Consider the following 22097-nt stretch of genomic DNA (forward strand, 5'->3'; position numbering starts at 1 on the left):
GAGAATACCCACTTTCTCTTGTGAATGTCTTTGCGCTCAAACCATGTACTACCAATGACCATATTGATGGAGTCTCCATCATGGAGGCCGCAAAGGTTATTAGTCTACTGTCAGTGGATTCCTTGTATAAGCTATGTTTAGCATTAAGATCTTCCAGGATGATCTTAATGTTTGTTTTTTAAACGTGAGTGATAGGCAGATTCTGGTTATTCGTAAAATGTTTCCTTTTTGTGCGCATACGAGACCATAATTAAAGGATCTTCCATTGATCCTCGACATGCATAGTGTAGGGTTGTATGCCTTGAAATCGCATATGAGGCTTTTTATTCTATCGTTTAGAAGGAAGCCTATACTCATTGTGTATTCAGATGGTCTACAGTTACAAATAATGTTGATTGTATTTGGATTTCACTTTTTCAGAGTTCAAAACCCCGTTCATCTTATCTCTTGTAGGGCGACGTCCAGAATATGCCTCTAGCCTGTACAGAATCTTTACATTCTAAGTCTTCTAATCATCACCCTTGTTTACTATAATTTGTAGTATGGAATTTCTTCACCTGCCCTACGAGGTGAATATTTAAAATGGAAAATTATAAGTAGTGAAGAAACGGAGAGTGTTTTTTCTATATTTGGAAAAAGTATATTTAGAAAAGGTTTAAATAGGAGTTAGGATTATAAATAGATGTAGTTTTCGCAAAACCATTCAAGAATTAATACAAATATTGATTTTAAATAGATTTTTAATTTCTTCGAACATAAAAATTGCGGTTTCGATCAAGTTATTAGATGTAGAATAAATCAACAATGTGGAAACGAAATTTTCTACTTAAACAACTTTTTTCAACAATCTCCTACTTTTTTAACTGTTTATAGTAATAATAAGTATATATGCGCGTGTGTGTATATAACAATAATTAAGTAGTATTGTGCATTAATAATATATTAATATGGAAATTCTGGGTGACTATCAATTCTGAAATAGAAAGAGAAAGTATAAATTACTTAAATAATAATAGATTTAAGTTGTTATACCCAGGAAATGCTCCGCTAAAGTTTAAAATCCTCGCGTCATTTCCTTTATCTAAAGCTTTCATCTTCTTCATATCACCATCATCCAATTGGAAATCGAATACATCGAAATTTTCTTTAATCCGTTTTGGATTGGTACTTTTTGGAATAACAACGATCCCTTTTTGAATTGTATATCTTAATAAAATTTGAGCATTCGTTTTATTGTGTTTCTTTGCTAAATCGGTAACCGTCGGGTTACCCAAAATATCAGGAATTTCAATTCTTAAAGAATTAAAAATAAAATAAAAATAATTAAATAAATAAATATTAATAAATTTACGTTTGACCAAATTGAGCTAAAAATTTCCCCAATCCAGGAGCTCCCAACGGAGAATAAGCTGTAACAACAATATTATTTTTCTTGCAAAAATCGACCAATTCATTTTGTTGCATGTAAGCGTGCAATTCTATTTGAAGATTCGATGGTTTTATTTCGGAATTGTCCAAGATTCTTTGTATCTGTTTGACGTTGAAATTTGAAATTCCGATCGATCTAGTTAAACCATTTTTAAATTGTTCTTCCATAGCCTAGAAAAAAAACGATTTTAATTTACATATCAATCATGAATTCAAACTCCATTATTTTCAAGGTGAATTTTCATTTACGTAATAAACTTATTTTTTCAAACAAAAATGTTACCTTCCAAATTGCAATATGATCGGTGTCCATAACGGCATCTATACGACCATCGGAAGTCATTGGATGAAGATCACCTTCGACGTCACGAAATTGAAACGGGACATGAACGAGATACAAATCCAAATAATCCAATTGTAAATTTTCTAATGATTTTTTGATGTATTTTCGGACCCCATCGGGGTAATTACCGCTTGGGGGAACTTTTGTGACAATAAAAAGATCCTCCCTTTTAATTTTTTTACTTGATAACCATTTTTTGAGAACTCTACCGATCACTTTTTCGTTTTCGTAAACGTAAGCGGTGTCGATGTGTCTATATCCGGCTTCTAAGGCTGCATCTAAAGCGGATTCTAACTCATCATCTTTTGCCTAAAATTAATTAAAATTCAATCGTTAAAAAAGTAATTAAAAATTGTTAATTATTAATTATAAATTATACCTGCCATGTACCAAAACCAAGAATAGGCATGTTATTTCCGGTTGATAAAAGGACATTTTCAACGGAATTTGCCATTTCGTTCGGATCGAATTGTTGTTTTTAAATGAAACGTTTCGATTAAAACGTTGAATAAACAACGAACGGTTTGTTAAAGTGCGATTGTTAAAGATAAACTGGGACGAACAACCGTTCGTTACGAGAGATAACTGGAAAATGTTTGACCGTGTCGTGTTTTGCCTTGACTTTCACTCATTCCTTCATTGAATTTTTATACGTACAGCGTTTCTTTTTCATTGTTTCACGCTACTTTTCCGATATTTTACGGTGGTTTGGATTAATACGTTCAAAAAAATGACAAAGTTGAGAAAATAATAAAAACTTTTATAATTTGTAAATAATAGATTAAAATTTACTCTTTGTGATATTTCTCATAAAAGTATGTTAATTCAAAAAAATAGTTAGTATTATTATTTTATCAAAATGTTTATCATAACTATAAAGGCACATACAATATAATAATAAGCATTTTATTGTTTTTCAATATTAACACTTTTACCTTAATACATTCTAATCTATATTATTAATATATTATTTTCACCCTCTACCCTCTTCCTCCGTTTCCACACCCTCGGCTCCTCGGCCCAATCATCCCCTCATTCATCCCTTTGTCTCCTAACCCCCACAACCATTCTCATCCATCGTTTCCCCTCTCCCCCCTCTCCTAAGATCTGCCCTCGGTCCAACTCCTCCTCCCTCAACTCACTGTACCCATCCAACATATGTTCCAACGTTTCCCATTCCTCCCTGCATAGCCTACACCACCTCTCCTCATCGGCCATCTAGTATCTGTTAGCTCTCTCCTCGTTTCCACAACGGAACCTAGCCACCAACTTCTTCCCTTCCTCATCTTCTTCCAATAACAAGTATCTAGGCAGCCTCTCCGTAATTATGTCCTTGTACCTTTCGTTATACCTTCCTTCTTTTATTTGTGTCCTTCTTTCCTGTCTCTCTACATTTCGGTCCCTATCTCTCAACTCCCTCCACATCTTCCTACCCACCCTTCGTCTACTATTTATCTCAGTTACCAAGTAGCCCGCTCGTCTATAATAGTTGTCTCTGTCTCCTTTCCCATATCTGATCTTTCCCTCTCTAATTTCCCTCCAACACTCCACCAACATCCCGCAATTTGGCCTCCCTTCCATTCTTTCTTCATATTGCACTGCCCTCCTGCCCGCCTCCACTCTGACCTTATCCACCTTTACCTCTTCCCTCACTATATACCCCGGTGTTTCTCTCGCCACCCCAAGCACCCATCTCCAATATCTAGCTTGCACGTCCTCCAGCATTGCCTGCTCTCTCCATCCCCATACCTCTGCCCCATACATCATCACACTGCTAACCAGACCTTCAAGCATAATCTTCCTCGCTGCAACATTCCTTCCAAAGACTCTCTTCCCCCAACCCCATACTTGTCCCATCACCTTATTCGCCTTTTTTGCCATAGCTATCTCATGCGACCCCTCCCTGTTGTCCTCCCTTAACACATACCCCAAATAAGTATACTCCCTAACCTCCTCGATCTCTTTTCCCTCCTATCTCCAGTTTTCTGTTCTTTTTCTCCCACCCTTACAAAACTTCATCATCCTTGTCTTCCCCACCTTCACTTCCAGCCCCTTCCCCCTAAAATATCTTTCCAATGTCTTTATCATATCCTTCATCTCCGCCGCTTTTCTCGCCATGACCACGATGTCATCGGCGTATGCTAACATATGCACCTTTCTACCTCCCACCACCAACCCTCCCATTTGCCCCTTCCCCAATCTATCCTCCAGGTCCGCCGTATACAGTGCAAACAGACTTGGGCTCAGCGGACATCCCTGCCTCAGTCCCTTCGTCGTCCAAAACACGTCGCTCTGCTTATCTCCCACTTTTATCCTAGCCATAGTCTCCATGTATATTTCCTTCACTCTCGCAATTAGGTGTTCCGTTATCCCCCTCCTCCCCATCTCCTCCCACAACTTTCCCCTATCCACCTTATCAAAAGCCGCCTTCAAATCTATAAACAGGGCGTACAATTTCCCTCCCTTCTTATCCAGCTCTCTATCTGCCAGATGCTTCAACACGTACACGTTGTCGATTGCTCCCCTTCCCTTCCGAAAGCCTGCCTGCCCATCCGGCAAAATTCCCCCCAACTCCATCTCCTCCTCCAGTCTTCCCAGCAGTATCTTCGTGTATACCTTGTATGCCGAGTCTAGTAGGTTAATTCCTCTGTAGCTCTCTACCCTCCCTTCCCTTATTACCCTTTTTATATACTGGGCAAATTACCCCCACTTTCTATCCCTCCGGAATCCCACCCCCTCTCCATACGCTATTCATCCCCTCCAACAACTTCACTCTCACCACCCTTGATGCTTCCAACCATGCCTCGTTCTGGATCCCATCTTTCCACATACAATATATTAATCGAATATTTTTAGTCAATGTGTAAGGTTATATGAGAAAGTTTCGGTTTCAATACCACAAATTTCGGCACAAAAGTTGCGATTTTAATGTAATAGCATCATATATAAGATGATGTGAAGATAAGAAACGCTTCCCAAGTTTTGTTTGTACACAAATTAATATCGTCCTCATACAGATAGTTTTAGTTTATAAGTATCCAATATTCAGCTTCTGATAGAATACACACAGATAAAGTAACTTTACTATATTGACTTTTACATGTTGGGAACTCCTAGAAATCTTCGTATCAATAAGATACTGTTAGTTCTGTTTCAGAATTCAGGCATAACGAATAGATGAATTTTATTTATATCTTTCATAAACATAAACACTGTTCTTATTTAATGTTCTCGGGAAATAAAATATTTGTTTTACTATTTTGCTGATTTTGTTTCTATTATAATAAGAATCATAAAAAGTTTGCATGTTTTTACACCGGTGGTTCAAATTTAACTAAAGTTTACATTTATCCAACACATGAACACAGCCCCAAATTCAGGTATGGGCTTTATTTAGGGTCCTGGCCCATCAAAACCAATACTCACTTCAAAAAAAAAATGGTCAATTACTAGAAAGATCTTGGCTATTTTATTCTACTAGTAAGGAAACTGTTTATTATCTAGTTTGTGAGCTTTTTTCTAAAATCCCTTCTCAGTATTCAACTGGATGCTCTGATTTGAAACATATAGGAGTTTTTTTTAGAAAGTCACGAAAACTCTAATGAACACAAAAAATCATTGCTAGTCTGGATAACACGTAAGGAGAATAAGTCTGATATTGACAAGCAGTTGCAAGAACAACTAAGAGACAACAACCAATAATTATCATGAAGTCCTAAAACGAGTCATCGCAATAGTTAAATATTTAAGTGTGACAGGCTTAGCATTCAGGGGTCATAAGAAAATATTTGGACCTCCTCACAACAGTAATTTCATGGGGTCTGTAGAATTAAAAGCAGAATTTGATCCATTCCTGCATCAAAATATCCTACAGTGAGAGCTGCGACCAAAGTCTTCTATTTCATACTTTATACTCTAAAACAACTTACGAACAAATAATAGAGATAATGGGAAAACAGGTGATAAAAGCAATTATTAAATTTGTGTTTCTTTTATTAAAATTAGCAGTTACACTGGATTATATTTGTTTAATTCTCTACAAGCATTTGTACAAGAACATGGACTGCCTCTGGTTAATTGCAGTCATTTGACAAAGCTGCAAATATGTGAGGTCAATATACTGGGTAACAAGCACATGTCAAAGAAAACAATAAATATGCTGATTATGTGCCATATGCTGCTCACTCCCTAAATCTTGTTGGTAAAGAAGCAGTTAAGACTTCAACTCAGATCATTAATTTTTTTGGAGTAGTTCATCAAATATATGTTTTCTGTTATGCTTCTTCCCACAGATGGAAGCTCTTAAATAGTGAAAAAAAACTGAAATTTTCAATCAAAAGTTTGAGCCAAACTAAGTGGTCTTGCCATTATGATGCCGTCAGAGCGTTAAAAGATAGTTATGGCAATACTAAAAAGTTTTAGTGAGAATACAAATGAAAAGATCGATTTTCGAAAAGAAGCTCAAAATATACATATATAATAATTTAAAAAAGCGAGAAACCGTAATTTTAACTGTGTTTTACGAGAGATTTAATGCAACTGACAAACGTGAAGGTGTGAAATTAATTAGTTCATTAGTAATATTCGTTAGTTAATAGTAGTGTATTCCACATACGGGAGCAATCAAGTTGAAAGATTAAGAGAATCTGAAGAAACAGCGAAAAAATTGGGTTCAGATGTAAAAAAAGACTACAGTGATATAAATAAGAGGAAGATTAATTCAAAATTTTCTGACAAATCGACGGAAAAGATCTTATTGCGTGAGGCTGAAAAATTTAATCGTTAGACACTAATTGTAGTTTTAGACAAGTTGATCGTGAAGTTAAAAGATAATGACTATAAAGTATTTAGTAAAAGATTTACAAGACAAAAATATAGACAAAATTGACCTGAAAGTACGCGAGATATCATCACTAATTATTCCAATGATATTGACGAACATTATTTATTAAATGAATTAACTCAACTAAAGTCGCACATGCAGACTAATAAGGCCGACTTGTATAACTTGCAGTGATATATTCAAATTGATTTTTAACAAGAAGCTGGTCGATGTTTTTCCTAATTCATACACAATCTTAAACATTTTTTAACGTTACCAATCACGAGCTGCGAGGCGGAGCGAGCATTTTCTAGAATGTCTTATACATATAGAAAATAAATATAGAATAACCATGTCAAATGAAAAATTACATTATTTAACAATTATGGCATTAAATAGTGATTTGAGCAAAGATTTGAAATATGATTATCAAATAAACGACTTTCTATGCAAAAGTACAGAAAAATTAATCTTTAAATGTTTCATTATGTGTAAGAGTTATTATGCCTATACAGGCTGATTCAAAAAACCGCTGACATACTTTTAAAGTAGATAATACATGAAAAATTAAGATGAATAGTGTTAATATACATGGGATTCAAAGTTCTGCAATAAAAAGTCCTTTTTTAAAAATAAAGCTAATTTTGTCAAATGGGCAGTATTTTCGTATAAAGTGATCAATTATCTATCAATTGGTCTTTTACAAAACTTTGATCAAAGCAATAGTTTTTAAGAAAAACACGTTTGTAGAAAATTTATTAATCCAATTAAAAATTGTTGCTTTAATCAAAGTTTTGTAAGAGACCAATTGAAGGGGTCGGGAGAAAAAAGTGCCAAGCATCATGTTTGTTGTTTTGAGATATAGCAAGTTGAAAGTTTGGCTAAATCCATAAATAACATTTTAGTGCAGACAACAAACCAAAGTTTTTTAATACAAAGGTTATGTATCTATATACCGTTAAAAGTGAAGATGTAGGTAAAAAAAACGCTATTATAAGATAAAAATGGTTGTATAGAAAAATATGCACTGAATAATGTTGCTTGGCATTTTTTCCCCAAAAATAAAAGACATTAGGTTTGTTTGTACTTTTATTAAAACACACACTGTCATCGACAAAAAATACTCTTAACCAAAAAGGTACTTTTCAAATAGGCCTATATTACCACAACATCTTCCTTTTGGTCGTCTACTTCAGCGGAAGACTGTAGGCCATTGTAATATCCATGGTAGATGGGAGGAATGTATTGCATCAAGGATTTGACATCATCTAATTTTTTCTTATTGATTTTGTTGGGCGCATTTCTTTTTAAATGTAGTGCTGGAATAGAACTCCTTCCACGTTTCTTTAGGTTCAACACTAAAAACTCTTCGTTCATCAAGTGTTTGAGTTTCATTTGAAAAGGTTCTTCGCTGTCAAATTTAAAGCAAATAGCTTTGGAAAATCGTGGAGGAGTAACACCATCTGTACAAAACTTGCTTTTTGTGTTAAAGTAGGTCTCTTGCACCCTAGACAAATCGAGGAAATCCTCGCTCATCATGCATGTTACGATGAACTTGTGTTTTGTTCCATACTTTGCTACTATCTCTCTCCATTGCCCAGGACTGTACACATTTTGGCAGTGCTTGGTATGATACTTTTCTATTTTTGAAAAGTTACGGTCTGATGGAAGGTAAGTATGCCCAGTTATCAGGAAGTAATGTTCTATTGTTTCAAAACGTTTACTAGCTACAAGGTGTGACCAAAGCGACATTATGTTCCAATTTTTATTTTGTCCTCCGCAGTTGTCGGTAATTTATACCAACTTCTTTGCGTGGACATTTGCTACTAATAAGTACTTTACAATACAGCTTCCTATTTCATCACTACCCCTTTTTCCAACTGATTCATCCCACATGAACATAAAACCTTGTCCAGAAGTGCAGTTATGGATACCTACGTTATAGGTCCACAGTTTCCTGCAGTAAAATGCAGGTCCACATGACAGTTTTGGTGTAGGGAGGGTTTGTTGCTAAATAATTGGGATCGCTGTCACTGTCATCAAATTCTTTATACAAGTCTTCTAGGTTTTCATAATAATCTTTAAGATTTCTAACACATTTCCTCTTTCCCTCCATTTCTCATGAGGAGCTTGACACTGTCTTCCCCAAAACTTTGCAAACAACCAGTTGAGGTAATAAAATGCAATGCAAATACAGAGCAATACGGCAATATCTAACGGCAATAATTGAAATCTAAACAGTGCTGCTTGTAATTTGTTCAATTTACTCATAGACAGCACTGCTAAATTCGGTTAGGCCAAAATGATGCTTGGCACTTTTTTCTCCCGACCCCTTCAATTGATAGATAATTGATCACTTTACACGAAAATACTGCCCGATTGACAAAATTAGCAGTGGTATTGAAAATATTTTAAAAAAGGGTTTTTTATTGCAGATAACGTTTAATTTTAAAGAAACTTTGACACCCTTATATCTCGTTAAGGTGGCATTTGTAAGCCCATGTATATTAAGACTTTATATCTTAATTTTTGATGTATTACCTGTCCTAAAAGTCTGTCAGCGGTTTTTTGAAGCACCTGTATATGTTTTATTTTCTTATTTCTAAGAATATGTGTCAGTTTTTGTTATTGTTTTTTTGAATAAATAGTTTTGTTTTTTGTTTCGTTAATTGTTACTTGCACTTTAGGAATGTAATATTCAAAATGCAATAAATTTTTTTGTTTTATATTATTTATTTTTTGTTTATGTTATTGGTACAATACCTTTTCTTTCTTATTATAAATGTTTTATATCTTTTTCAAATAGAGGGGTGGATAGGGGATAGGACGCCGAGTGGGGACTCAGTGTTATAGCCCAGGACCCCCAAATTCAACGGTCCGCCCCTGCAAAAAATGCTATGATCAATTTTCTGCTTCTCCTGAACATTTAGGTTGCATGGCCTTACCTAGATACGGACGGCTAAACCCGAAAGTTTCTAGTTCTAGGTCTAGTGTTACTTTTAGTTTTACACTAGTACTATCATTAGAAATAACACAAGACCTAGAACTAGAATCATTCAGGTTTAGCCGTATTGAGAGACGTGCGGCTAAACCCGAATGTTTCTAGTTCTATATCTAGTGTTAGTTCTAGTTTTAAAATTGTTATTCAGCCTTAGATTGTGGTATATTTTTATTGAACGAAAAGTAGAACTAACAGTAGACCTGCCTCTTAAGACGGAATGTTGGAGTTATCATAAGGACGTCACCTTTTCCAAGCAAAACTTTTCCTTTGCAAAACTACCCAATGCCTGTACTATTAAGCTATGTTGCATTTTATGTAGGACAGTGCATAGTAGTTTCGTAACTATGGTTACTGCATTCATATATTGCGAGTTATATGAAATTTTTCCATTTAACACAAGCACTCTGTTTGAATTGAAGAAGAAGAGAATCCTTTCGAGTTATTTTGTGATAACACTTTAAATGTAAAATTTGACAGCATAGAGTTATCATAATTTTAGAGTTCAATTTCATATGAATATTATTTGCTAAGTGTAAATTTCTTTTAAGTAAATTTCTGCGAATCTAGTATTTCGGCTTTCGCTGTAATTTAAAACAGGTATAGGACAAAAATCAATATAGATAAAGAAAAGAGAGTGATCGTGACCTCGGACTACTCTCACAAAAATTTAGGGGCGTATCAAGTATTAGTATGTATAGAATACAGTGAATTTCCCCTATCTCGAATCACTAAGGGAGCGGAAGAAAACTTCGAGTTATGGAGAATTCGAATCAGAGAAAAATTAGTAGAATTTCAGCTCTAAAGAAAAAAATTAGAAATGTACTTTTCTAATACGTAAATTTAAAACAGAAACCTTAATACTATTCTAAGTAGAAAATTAAACCGGCGAGACGATAGCAACAAACCGCCCAGCAACAAACTTTTTCCTTTATATTTCCATCTACTTCTAAGGCCCATATCTTTGTTATTTAGAAAGATAGCGAAAAACTAAGCACACGGTTGGAAAGCTTGGTCTTTTCTCTATCTTAAACCGAGTTTTCGTCCGCCGATATGTTGATAATGAGAGCGCGAAAAAATAAGAAACGTCGCGCTGCATTCAATTTACCTTAAAATTACCAAACTTCACGGCCTTGTGCAGCCGTTACCAGATGGAAATTTAATAAATGGTTTACATATTCGAAAAGAGCTGACCTTGGACTATCTTATTCCGAGTTTTCGTCCGTCAATATCTGTCAGCGTCTGTTAAAAAAACGCCCCTGAAAAGGAGCCTACAGTTGGCAACAAACTTTACTTTTGTATTTCCATCTATGTACTTTTCGGACGGATATCTTTGTTATTTATAACGCTAGCGAAAAACTAAGTACACGGTTGGAAAGCTTGGTCGTTTTTCTATCTTAAACCGATATGTTGATAATGAGAGCAAAAAAAAATAAGAAACGTCGCGCTGCCACGAATTTCTGCCGCGGCTAAACCACGCTTGGGTCAATAACTCTCTTATATGACGGGGAGAAAACTCTAGAACTATATTCATCTTATGGGAAATTTTCTGCTCTTTTCAACGGTATATAACACATCTCAATCACATGTTTGCACAATCGTTTTTCAGCCCAACAACAAACTTTCCCCTTGTATTTCCGTCTACTTTTCGGTCCAATATTTTCGTTATCTAGAAAAATAGTGAAAAATTTGCAGCCGTTATTAGAAGGAAATTCAACAAATGGTTTACATATTCGAAAAGAGCTAACCTTGGCCTGTCTTATTACGAGTTTTCATTTACAGACGCCGTCAATATCTGCCAGCGTCTGTAAAAGAAACGCACCTGAAAGACAACCTACAGGTAGCAGAACGCAATCACTTCTTACCCTAACTTTCTTATTTGATGAAGGAAAAATTGGAACAAAGTTTTACCCGCGAGAGAATCCTAACTTCATTTCATGTTGACAGATAATTTTTCATTCACACTTAATTTATTTAAAACCGTTTAAAAACATATAAGTACGAAGGCTTTCACGGCCGGTGAATAAAACTAAAACTAACACTAGCACTATCACTACAACTAACACTAGACCTAGAACTAGAAACTTTCGAGTTGAGCCGTGCGTTTTTTGAAAAAATGTTTGATGTTTCGGGTGCCATGTTGCAATCTTCTTCAGAAAACAAGTTGGAAGCGAACCCGAAAGTTTCTAGTTCTAGGTCTAGTGTTAGTTCTAGTGATAGTGTTAGTTCTAGTTTTAGTTTTACGTTTAGAAACATGTTAAACTGTTCAAAAAGGAAAGATTATTTCATGTTACACCTATTTTATCAGAATCTGGAAGAATTTGAGTGATTTTAGACTCGAATTGTTGAATTGTGTTTTGAATCTGGTAACGTTACCAACTTTGCATTTTAACTCAGTTCATCAATTTAAAAAATGCGTTGGAACCGTTGGAAAGAGCAGAAAATTTCCCATAAGATGAATATAGTTCTAGAATTTTCTCCTCGTCATACAAGAGAGTTAGTTATTGACCTAAGCGTGGTTTAGCCGCGGCAAAAATTCGTGGTTTAGGTAGTTCATAGTCAGAAAAAAGGATTGTGCAAACGTGTGATCACGGTGTGTCACACATCGTTGGAAAGAGCAGGAAATTTCCCATAAGCTGAATATAGTTGTAGAGTTTTCTCCCTGTCAAATAGGAAAGTTATTAGTGCACACAGGAAAAAATATAGAGTAAAAATCAACTCTAAAACATGGTTCAGATCGGTCCAATTTATTTAGAGTTATTTTTTTGCACTATATAGTGTAGGTGAATAGATTAAAAATTTACACTAAATAGTGAGAAGATGGTGTTTATTAAATAGTGTAAAATCGTTACTCTATAACAGTGTATTATATGTAATCTAACTAGATGTTGTCGTGACTCTAATTAGATACATTTCTAATCTAATCAGTGTAAATTATTAAAAATTCGCTCTAATTTTTCTCTATTAATTGACAAAATATCACTAAATAGTGTGTATCTTCCACTTATTAGTGTTAATATTTAATAGGAAGTGGAGTATTTTTAGGGAAGTTTTACGTTTGTAATAAAAATCAAAATTATAAAATATTTGTTTTTATTTTTACTTGTAATATATTGTTATAACTTAAATTTAAAAAAATTAAATTCTGTTTATATACATACATAATATATATAATACTTAGGGCCGGTTGTACAATATACCGATAAATCTACCTGATATCTATCCGCCCGATAAACTTATCAGGAGGATAAAGATATTCGCTGCTGTACAAACTGTTTTTGTCGGTAGGATTGCTATCGGCGAAATAAGAGTCGGTTGGTAGTAGTTTTTCCCCATATCTAGTGATTTATGTCGTAGAATGGTAACGCCAACGTCTTTCTTTGAAGTTTGAATTATGATTTTGACAATATAAATTGTTTAAAAAAATTTTTACTGACACATCGTACATATAAGGTTAACGTTTAATGTTAGAGGTTAACCTATGCAGTAATCATACAAAGTTTTTATATAAAAATCTTGGTAACCATAAATATCTGCCGGATAAGTGTCTTATCGGCACCGCTGAGTACCCGATAAGTTATCCTGCCGATAATCTCACCGACAAAAATATCCGTACATTGTAATACAGTACAAACTAACTTATCTGCCAGATAACGCTGTCGGGAAGTTTATCGGTATATTGTACAACCGGCCCTTAATTCATTTTAAAGTTTCCACCGAGTCATCATCAAAACTGCATCTAATGAGTCTTCTATAAGTTTCCTATATGTATAGTTGCACCAAGTTGCACATACTTACCAATCTTCACAAGAAACTTGTATGTAAAATCTTCCGGAAGTTCCACTAATTTCACATCATGAATGTTTTATTTTGACAAATATAATTAAAATAAAAATAATCGTTCTTTGTTTCTATATCGCGTAAATCAGGTCTCGAGACGCTATCGAGTTCCGACTCGTTTAGTAGATGACCGTTAAATTTTAGCTGTATCACACCACATATTGATCACGTGGTACCGACGAGTAATCCCGAGCAAAATAGTGCGGTGCCTACGAAGCACGTCTAGTGTAAAATTTAATGTTTTATATATTACATAACTTCACTAACATAAGTAAAAAAGAACTCTCCTTTAGAGAACTGTAAAAACTACTCTATTAAGTGTACATTAGAGTTGTTTTTACCATGTGGTATTGCAATTATTACTCTAATTCTTTTTACCAACTACTCTAAAATTTTTACACGACACGATTTTTTCCTGTGCAAGAAATATTTGCGTGTTTTTATCGGTAGGGGCTTTTTCAGGTGGGTTTTTCTTACAGACGCAGATAGATATTGGCGGACGAAAACTCGGAATAAGATAGTCCAAGGTCAGCTCTTTCCGAATATATAAGCCATTTATTGAATTTCCATCTGTTAACGGCTGCACAAGGCCGTGAGTTTGGTAATTTTGAGGTAAATTGAATGCAGCGCGACGTTTCTTATTTTTTCTTGCTCTTATTATCAACATATCGGCGGACGAAAACTTGGTTTAAGATAGAGAAAAGGCCAAGCTTTCCAACCACTATCTTTCTAGATAACAAAGATATGGGCCCTAGAAGTAGGTGGAAATATAAAGGAAAAAGTTTGTTGCTGAGTGGTTTGTTGCTATCGTCTCGCCGGTGAAAATTAATCAAGTTTTTTAAAGTAATCCGTAATTTTCTTTTGGCTTAAAGTGGACAACCGCTCTTTGTCGAAAAAATCTTCTGTTAAATATTCTCTCTTGATAATACAAAGGTTTCAAGCTTTCTAAGAGAGGAATAAGCTTCATCAAATGTAGACACAGCGATAAGTATTCCTAAGGATTTCCTAGGTAAATTCGACTTATAGAAGTAAAAGTTGAAGAAATTCGATAGTAGTTTAGTTCGAGTTACAGAGAAAATCGAGTTAGTGAAATTCGACTTAGAGAGATAAAAACACATTTGAAATCTAGTCAAAGCTTGAGCTTACGAAAATTATTCGACATAGAGGATAATTCGAGATATAGAAGTTCGAGTTAGTAATAATACTATTCGTATAAAGACAAACTTCTCGAATTTACGAATTTATATGGAATTCGTTTTTGACAAAAATAAATTAAATATTAATTTTTTCTTTATTTAAATAAAAAAAAAGGTTATAAGATAAAACACACGACTTGTATCAAATTCTTATAACTTATTTACAAGTTAATAAGATCTCATGCCAGCGATAAAACTTTAAGACCATTCGATTCCGGTCGTTCCAAGAAATTACAGTCCTTTTTTTCTTTTCAATATAAAACCTCCAATTTATTTTTTAACTTCGAAGCAAATCCTTGAAACTAACACTTTATTTATTTACACAATTCAATATAATTTTATGCAATTACTCGGTGAAGGTTGAACAATTTTTTCCTACCTCAACTAACAAGATAGAAAGGTAGATTTAAAAGTTTCAATTAAAACGAAAAATGTTTTTACCTGCCAAGTTCCGTATCCAATAACGGGAATTCGCACCCCATTCTTTAACTCAACTCTGGGAATTTGTAAATTTTTAATTTTCCCGCTACTAAATCTTCGGGTAGAGGTTGGATTTTTTTTCAAGTCGTTAATTTCATTTTGGGCGAGCAAAATCTGGGAACGGAAGAAGCATTTCGCTTCGGTAAACGAGCACATTGTTCTACCGGCCAACGCGAACGAACCTAAATTTTGGACGGTCTTCAGAATGCACCCGGTAGTTTTAACTAAACTCGTCGTCATCGTTTAGAAAATGGGAACACTCGGAATTTCGTATCTATTTTTAAATCGTTAGATATCTTTTGAAACTTTACACTCGGGATCTTTTCGGCTTTAATACTTTTAATAGACGCCGAACGATGTGATGTGATCCGATGTGTGTTACACCTTTTAAGTTGACGTAGGTTACTTTCTTTTTGTCTGCTTAAAGACCTTGAACTCGCACGAGTTTGTATTAAATGTTTTTATTCAAACATCCAATTTATAAATATTCTACTTAAAAATTTAAATAAATTCTTTCATAAATTTTAAAAATTGGTCAATTTTCAAAAATCACTATAATTCGAGTGCAAAACCCCGAAATTTGCTAATACATAGCGATCCCGAATAAATTATTGTCTTATAAATAACGTAGAACACCCTCGTAGCCGATTCAATTTCCTCTCATCTTTTCTAAATTTTAGATTTTCGACTAAATAAATATTCGATCAAGATAACCGTCTTATTTCCAACCACTTAAGCAGAAGCCACAACAAAACGGGATCTCAAAAACTAACCACACATCACTAAGTAATTGTACCCTGCAGATGCCACTTTGCTAATCATTTTTTGCGATCTCCTATTTTGATGGTAAAAGGGGACCACTTTTAACTCAGTTATTTCGTCCAAACAAAAAAAAAGACTCGTTATGTTATTGTGCCAATCGTTAGTTAATAAACTCAACGAAGTAACAATAACATCAAAAGCAGATGTCGCAAAATCTAGATAAGAGGAAGAACACTAAGTTTATTTAAATGTGAGTGGTTTTGTTACAGCTTGATAATAGAACAAGAATATGAATTGAATTCTCTTCTTTTTTGAAACTCGATCCAAATAAATGCACCTGTTTTACGCTTAGATGATTATTTGTGATGAAAATTTGTTGACAGATTCACAGCTTGATTCTTTTTTCTATTTTAATTACGGTGCTCAAGCAATCGTTAATAATTTTTTTTGCAGGATGGTTTTGGGTTTATTAATTAAAACTCATCTTTAACCAATTCATTTTTCTTAAACTATTCTTGAAATCTTTACATTAAAATTAATAACAATGAAAATTATTAAAGAAAAAATTTTAATATAAATAATTTTAAATTTATAAAGCAGTTCAATCTGAAATTTGTTGAATAAATAAAATTTTAATAAATACATTATTGTTGATGACGCCATCTATTATTGGTTCCATAATATTACGAAAAGGAATCTGTAGATATTATCAAAGAATTTCTTTTAAAATCAATTTTTATAAATTAAACTTAATTAAGTATAATTATATGTAACTATATATATTAAATTGTAAACATGCTGAAGGGAAATAATTTATTTTGTTGGAGGCATTTTTTTGATTGTAAAATTGAGGTGAATAAAAAAATTTTAATCTATGCTGTAATAAATTAAATAAATAGTTAGTAAAGAAAAGCCGTTGTTTATAGAGAATATAGTTAGCTCACGAGATAGAAAGAATTGGCAACCCATAAAAGATTTAATTTTTGACATCGCCATCTAGCGATTAAATCTGTTTTTATTTTTATATCTTAACGAACAGTGTTCCATCTAGGAGTTAAATCAGATAATAAACCATTGACAATTCCACATCAAAATATTTTACAGAAGCCTACAATGAACTTTAAAAAAAGCAAAATTAATCGACTGAATATAAAATTAAATCAATAGTAAATCGAAAATTGTAGGTAATTAAGACCATTCTTATCGAGTAAGTTCAGTTATGTATACATTGGTATTAATCTCGGTCGGCGGCTTTATCAATCAATCGATATTTCGATATTTCGTGTTTTTAGGTTTTAACACTTTAAACGAATACATCCGGGGCAGGCGCGTATGGGTGTACTGGTTGTTTACTGCACAGAGACGGCTAATTGAAGGGGCGATATTTTGAGCAAACATAAGAAAATTTCAAAGAATCGAAAATACAGATTCGCATTTTGTTGAAATTAAGCAGGATTGACTATATAAGTACACATACAAATAAAATTAAAATATTTTTAAATATAAAGATTGTTTATGTATATTGTTAGCAATTATGCGTTTTCTAAACATGGCGAGGTACGTTTTCTATCCCCTGATAAAAGTTCTAAATCGTCACCAGTATTAAATAGTTCGCCTTGTCAACAGAAGTTTCCAAGTGAGTATCTAGAATTTCCGTCACCGAACTCCCATCATAGTCAGATACCCTGTGCTTTAAATAAATTAAAGGAAAAATACGATAAACTCAGACTGAAATGTAAAAATGCGAAGTCAACAATATAAAAACTAAAAAAAAGATTAACTACCACCACACTATCAAACAATTTACAATCCTGTCTAAGTGTTATAAAATATCATTCCCCTCAACATAGAACATTTGCGGCAATGCAATTACTACATAAAACAAAAGGCCACTGGACATACAATGAAAAACAATTTTCACTTAGTTTATATTATAAACATTTATTAAGACAAAAAATAGTCCTAAAAAACCTTATTTCATGTTTAAAAATACGCAAAAAGTGTTTGCACTTTTTGATGCCCCTCATCTTTTGAAAAGCATACGAAACAATTTCTTTTCAAGGTATCAGAAGATTATATCATATTGATCAAAAGTCAAAGTCAGGGGCGAGATGTTTACTCAAAATCTCAAACGCTCATTTATATCCTTCGCCGTTTCAGAAATTATCGGTAAAACTGGCCGCCCAAATATTTAGCAAAAGCGTTGCGTCGGCATTAAAAACGTCAATAGCAACAGGCGAGCTAAAAAGTTCAACAGCTACTGACACTGCAGATTTCATTATGTTTATGGACAAATGGTTTGATTGTCTCAACAGTTGTACTAGATACAGTAGAAATCCTTTCAAATGCGCACTTTCCGATGATTCGGAGGATGTATTAAATGTTTTATATGAAGCTATAATAGTATATTAAAAAACAAGTTTCGTAAGACACGCTTGAAATGCACGAATTCAAGTTGAAAAACGAGTTTTTTAATGAATGAGTGCTTTAAGTCTTATGAAACGTGTTTTTTATGCTATTTTTTGTAATTCGCGTTTTTATACTTTTTTTTAACAAAAATAAAGTAAATTTTGGCAATGTAGGGAAACAGGTATGTAGCAGTTGGTAACACCGGAACACTTGAAAATAGAAACTTTGAATTGACAATTAGAAACTGTCAAAACACAAAATATATTCACCTGAAAAAAATGTTTGATGTACAGGGTGGTTCAAATTCGATGTCCGAATAGGCTAACTCGAAAACTATAAGAGTTAGAAGAAAAGTAGCTGACATGTCATGATCTCGTTTTTCGAGAAACTGCTAATGCCGAAAACCTCATAGGGCTATCGTCTTTTGTTTTTCCGCTAGAGGCTAAAATTGAAAATATCGTAAAACCCGCAAATGTAATTATCTTGGTTATTATTATAGGTGGAGTATTATAACTAAGACATTATATGGACACTTTTTTACAGAGAATTTGATGACGTAGTCAAAAAAATTTTGTCGATTTTAGATTTTGAGATATTATCACAATTTTCGTTTTTTTAAATGGAAACAACCACTGATTATTCGCTTAATAAATTCGTTATTTTTTTCTGATTACAAAAATATAGGGTTTGACAGGTCTATTTCTTATTGTTTTAGAATAAAACTAAAAAAACTTCTTTTAGTGTCGTCGAAGAAATTAAATTTACAGTTTCCTGTAAATTACGGTTCTATAACTAAAAATTAAAAAAACATATTTCTGATATTTGAAACAAATATATTTGTTGAACTGTTTAATTTATATATGTTTTACACAAAAGTTGGAATAGATTGACATTATTTCACATTCGTTATTACGATTTAATATTATTTTTAAATGACTTAATAAATTATCGATAGATGGCGCTCACGTTTTTTTTAAATTCAAATAAACATAGCAACATTTGTTTGTATTCAAAAATTTTCTGAAGTGTCACTTTAAAAATCCTGTTTTTAAGATCAATTACGAAAATTTTGAAAAGTTTGACTTGTTAGAATGTTACATATTAAAAAATTATTTGTTTTTAAATACCAGAAGTTATCGTCGTATTTAATTGTTCACTTTTTCGATTTTATCTACCGCCCCGTAACTTACAGGAAACTGTAAATTTAATTTCCTCGACGACACTAGATGATAATTCTATAAAAAAAGTTTATTTTTAGCTTTATTCTAAAACAATAAGAAATAGACCTGTCGAACCCTATATTTTTGTAATCCGAAAAAAATAACTAATTTAATAAGCGAATAATCAGTGGTTGTTTCCATTTAAAAAAACGAAAATTCTCATGATATCTCAAAATCTAAAACCGAAAAATTTTTTTTGACTATGTCATGAAATTCTCTGTAAAAAAGTGTCCATATAATGTCGTAGTTATAATACTCCACCTATAATAATAACCAAGATAATTGCACTTATTAGTTTTACGATATTTTCAATTTTGGCCTCTAGGGGAAAAACAAAAGACGATAGCGCTATGAGGTTTTCGGCATTAGCAGTTTCTCGAAAAACGAGATCATGACATGTAAGCTACTTTTTTTCTAACTCTTATAGTTTCCGAGTTAGCCTATTCGGACATCGAATTTGAACCACCCTGTACACCTCCCAAAATAAGAGAAATTGCTCAGAGTCCATGTCCTCATCATTGTGGACCTTGTATTTGATGCTAAGAACGTGTTTAAACATCCTAGATAAAAATTGTCACATTGACAACTAGAAAAATTAATGACCCAATGTCACCAACTTGAACTGGTTCCATAAAATGTTACTAAAATCTCATTACAGCATCGGATGCTGTAAAGAGTCTCATTACAGCACCCGTTTGAGTACTGTTATAGCTTCCATTACCGTAGCGAATTACAAAAACATATTTTCACAATTAAAAAAAAAGGATAAGAAAAGTAATAAGTTCACCAGACCTCCCTGTTTCGACGGGGTTATTCAAACGGTTCAGGCTGTTTTACAACTTTATAATGAAGAAAAACGCACAGGGAAACAATTTATAATAACATCCCGATTAAATTAAGATATTATTGAAAATCTTTTTTCAATTATCCGACAACGTGGGGGTTATGCCAGAAATCCGTCCGCGCAATTGCTTCGCCTTACGATCAGGCAGATTTCTATAAATAGTTTGTTAAAATAGAAAGTGCAAGCTAATTGTGAAGAAGATCGAGCCGTGTTTTTATCTACAAATGAATATGTAGCAACAAGAGACTCGTCGGTATCTCCAATGGATATCTCAGAGTCTGATGAAGATAATTCGGAGGACGATTTGCAGGAAGCCTCAACATGTGAGGAATTTAGCATCCACAGTACATTGGAAGGATGTTCATTGGCATATTTTGCGGGTTATTGTGCAAAAGTTCACATTGACGAAATTCAGTGTGACTGGTGCCGAGAAATTTTGTTGAAGAAGGCGAACTTAGTAATTCTGATGAAATTCTTTTGTTTCATAAAATGTACAGAATCAACATTAACAATATGTCCTTAAATGTACCGTCAGAAATTTGTAAAAGTATTACATGCACATCGCTAACTCAATTTAGATTATATGTATATTCACAATTATCTGTATAAAAGATACGTCAGGAAACGTTTAGTTAAAAAAATTTTTAATATCCTACAAAAAAAAAATTTGACCACCACTTTGTAAATTACGAAAATCACTTGGAGTCTTTTCTGGATATTTTAGTCAAAATACAGTTATTTTCAGAATGTAAGAAAGTTAATTTATTAAACAAACAAACCAATAATAAATCAGAAAAAATGAATATATTGTCTCATAATTAATTTTTTTATTGTATTATTAACTTTTTATTTATATTTTTTATTTTTATGTATAATAAATTTTTTCTCTCAGTTACAGCTTTGTTTATAGAGAATGGTTACAGTCATCATATTGTATTATTTCAACAAATCAAATCCATCCAATCCATACCCTAATTTCCCTATTTATATTTTAACTTGTTAAGGCTCCTTAACTGTGTGATATTTATTTTATCATTTTATTCTGCTAGTTTAATAAATTTTAAGTAACATTATTTTTAAAACTTTACTGGTGAAAAAATCAATAACTTTCAAAAAAAAAGTATTTATTTATTTATTTCTTCATTGATAAAACACATATTTTTTCTCGTATTTATGTTTTCCATAATACACAAATCATTCTTCAAGCGTTTTTGGCTATTTTTAATTGTTATTGCTCTAAGAATATTTTTATTAAACACACACGAGGTGATCATAGTCGGTTAACCAGTAGGAGAAACATACTATCCTTTTCTGAATATTCGTTTCTCTCTCGAACGAATTTGTTCTGTTTTTACGGCATTGATTTATAGATGGCATTATTTCACAATCTGTAAATAATATGCTACTATGTCATATTTAAGAAGTTTAATACAAAGTGCGCCACCTCTGGAGAATATTATCAACTAAAAACGTGGAGTCAAATAAAAGCATTGGATGAGCTAACTATATACTCTATAAACAATGGAAAAGCTTATTATTGTACAGTTTTGTTCATACAAAACAATTGTAGAATTAGATCTTTTAGATGCAAGTTGTGTTGCCTAAACATGAGTCAATATAGAAACTAACAAATTGGTGATGTAATATCGCAATAAACGCTGACCAATTCTCAATATCTTCTTTAATTGAGTCATAAAGATGACACACAATTAAGAATTATTAATAAATAATTAAATGCAAACAAATTGTATTCAA

At 33.0% G+C, this 22097-nt stretch overlaps 1 protein-coding gene across 2 annotated transcripts; it reads right to left on the reverse strand.

The window, feature by feature from the left end:
* Positions 1-722: 722 nt before the first annotated feature.
* On the reverse strand, positions 723-15498 carry LOC111421923 (1,5-anhydro-D-fructose reductase). Of its 2 annotated transcripts, none has more exons than XM_071197319.1 (5): positions 15069-15498; positions 1712-2080; positions 1352-1599; positions 1033-1293; positions 723-973 (listed from the first exon to the last, which is right to left on the reverse strand). In XM_071197319.1, the coding sequence occupies exons 1-5, from the start codon at positions 15345-15347 to the stop codon at positions 943-945; spliced, it is 1188 nt and encodes a 395-aa protein (XP_071053420.1). In that variant the 5' UTR covers positions 15348-15498; the 3' UTR covers positions 723-942. The 2 variants fall into 2 exon arrangements, with proteins under 2 accessions (XP_071053420.1, XP_022910891.2); XM_023055123.2 differs by lacking the exon at positions 15069-15498 and adding an exon at positions 2151-2334.
* Positions 15499-22097: the final 6599 nt, after the last annotated feature.

This window comes from Onthophagus taurus, chromosome 7 (assembly GCF_036711975.1).
Source record: "Onthophagus taurus isolate NC chromosome 7, IU_Otau_3.0, whole genome shotgun sequence".
NCBI lineage: Eukaryota > Metazoa > Arthropoda > Insecta > Coleoptera > Scarabaeidae > Onthophagus > Onthophagus taurus.

Excerpts from the sequence above, each read along its gene's own strand:
- LOC111421923 (XM_071197319.1), bottom strand. The coding sequence starts at position 15,347 with ATGACGACGAGTTTAGTTAAAACTACCGGGTGCATTCTGAAGACCGTC. Across the intron at positions 1,600-1,711 it reads ATCATATTGCAATTTGGAAG|GCTATGGAAGAACAATTTAA; the intron begins GTAACATTTTTG and ends TTTTTTTTCTAG. Across the intron at positions 1,294-1,351 it reads TTAGCTCAATTTGGTCAAAC|AATTGAAATTCCTGATATTT; the intron begins GTAAATTTATTA and ends TAATTCTTTAAG.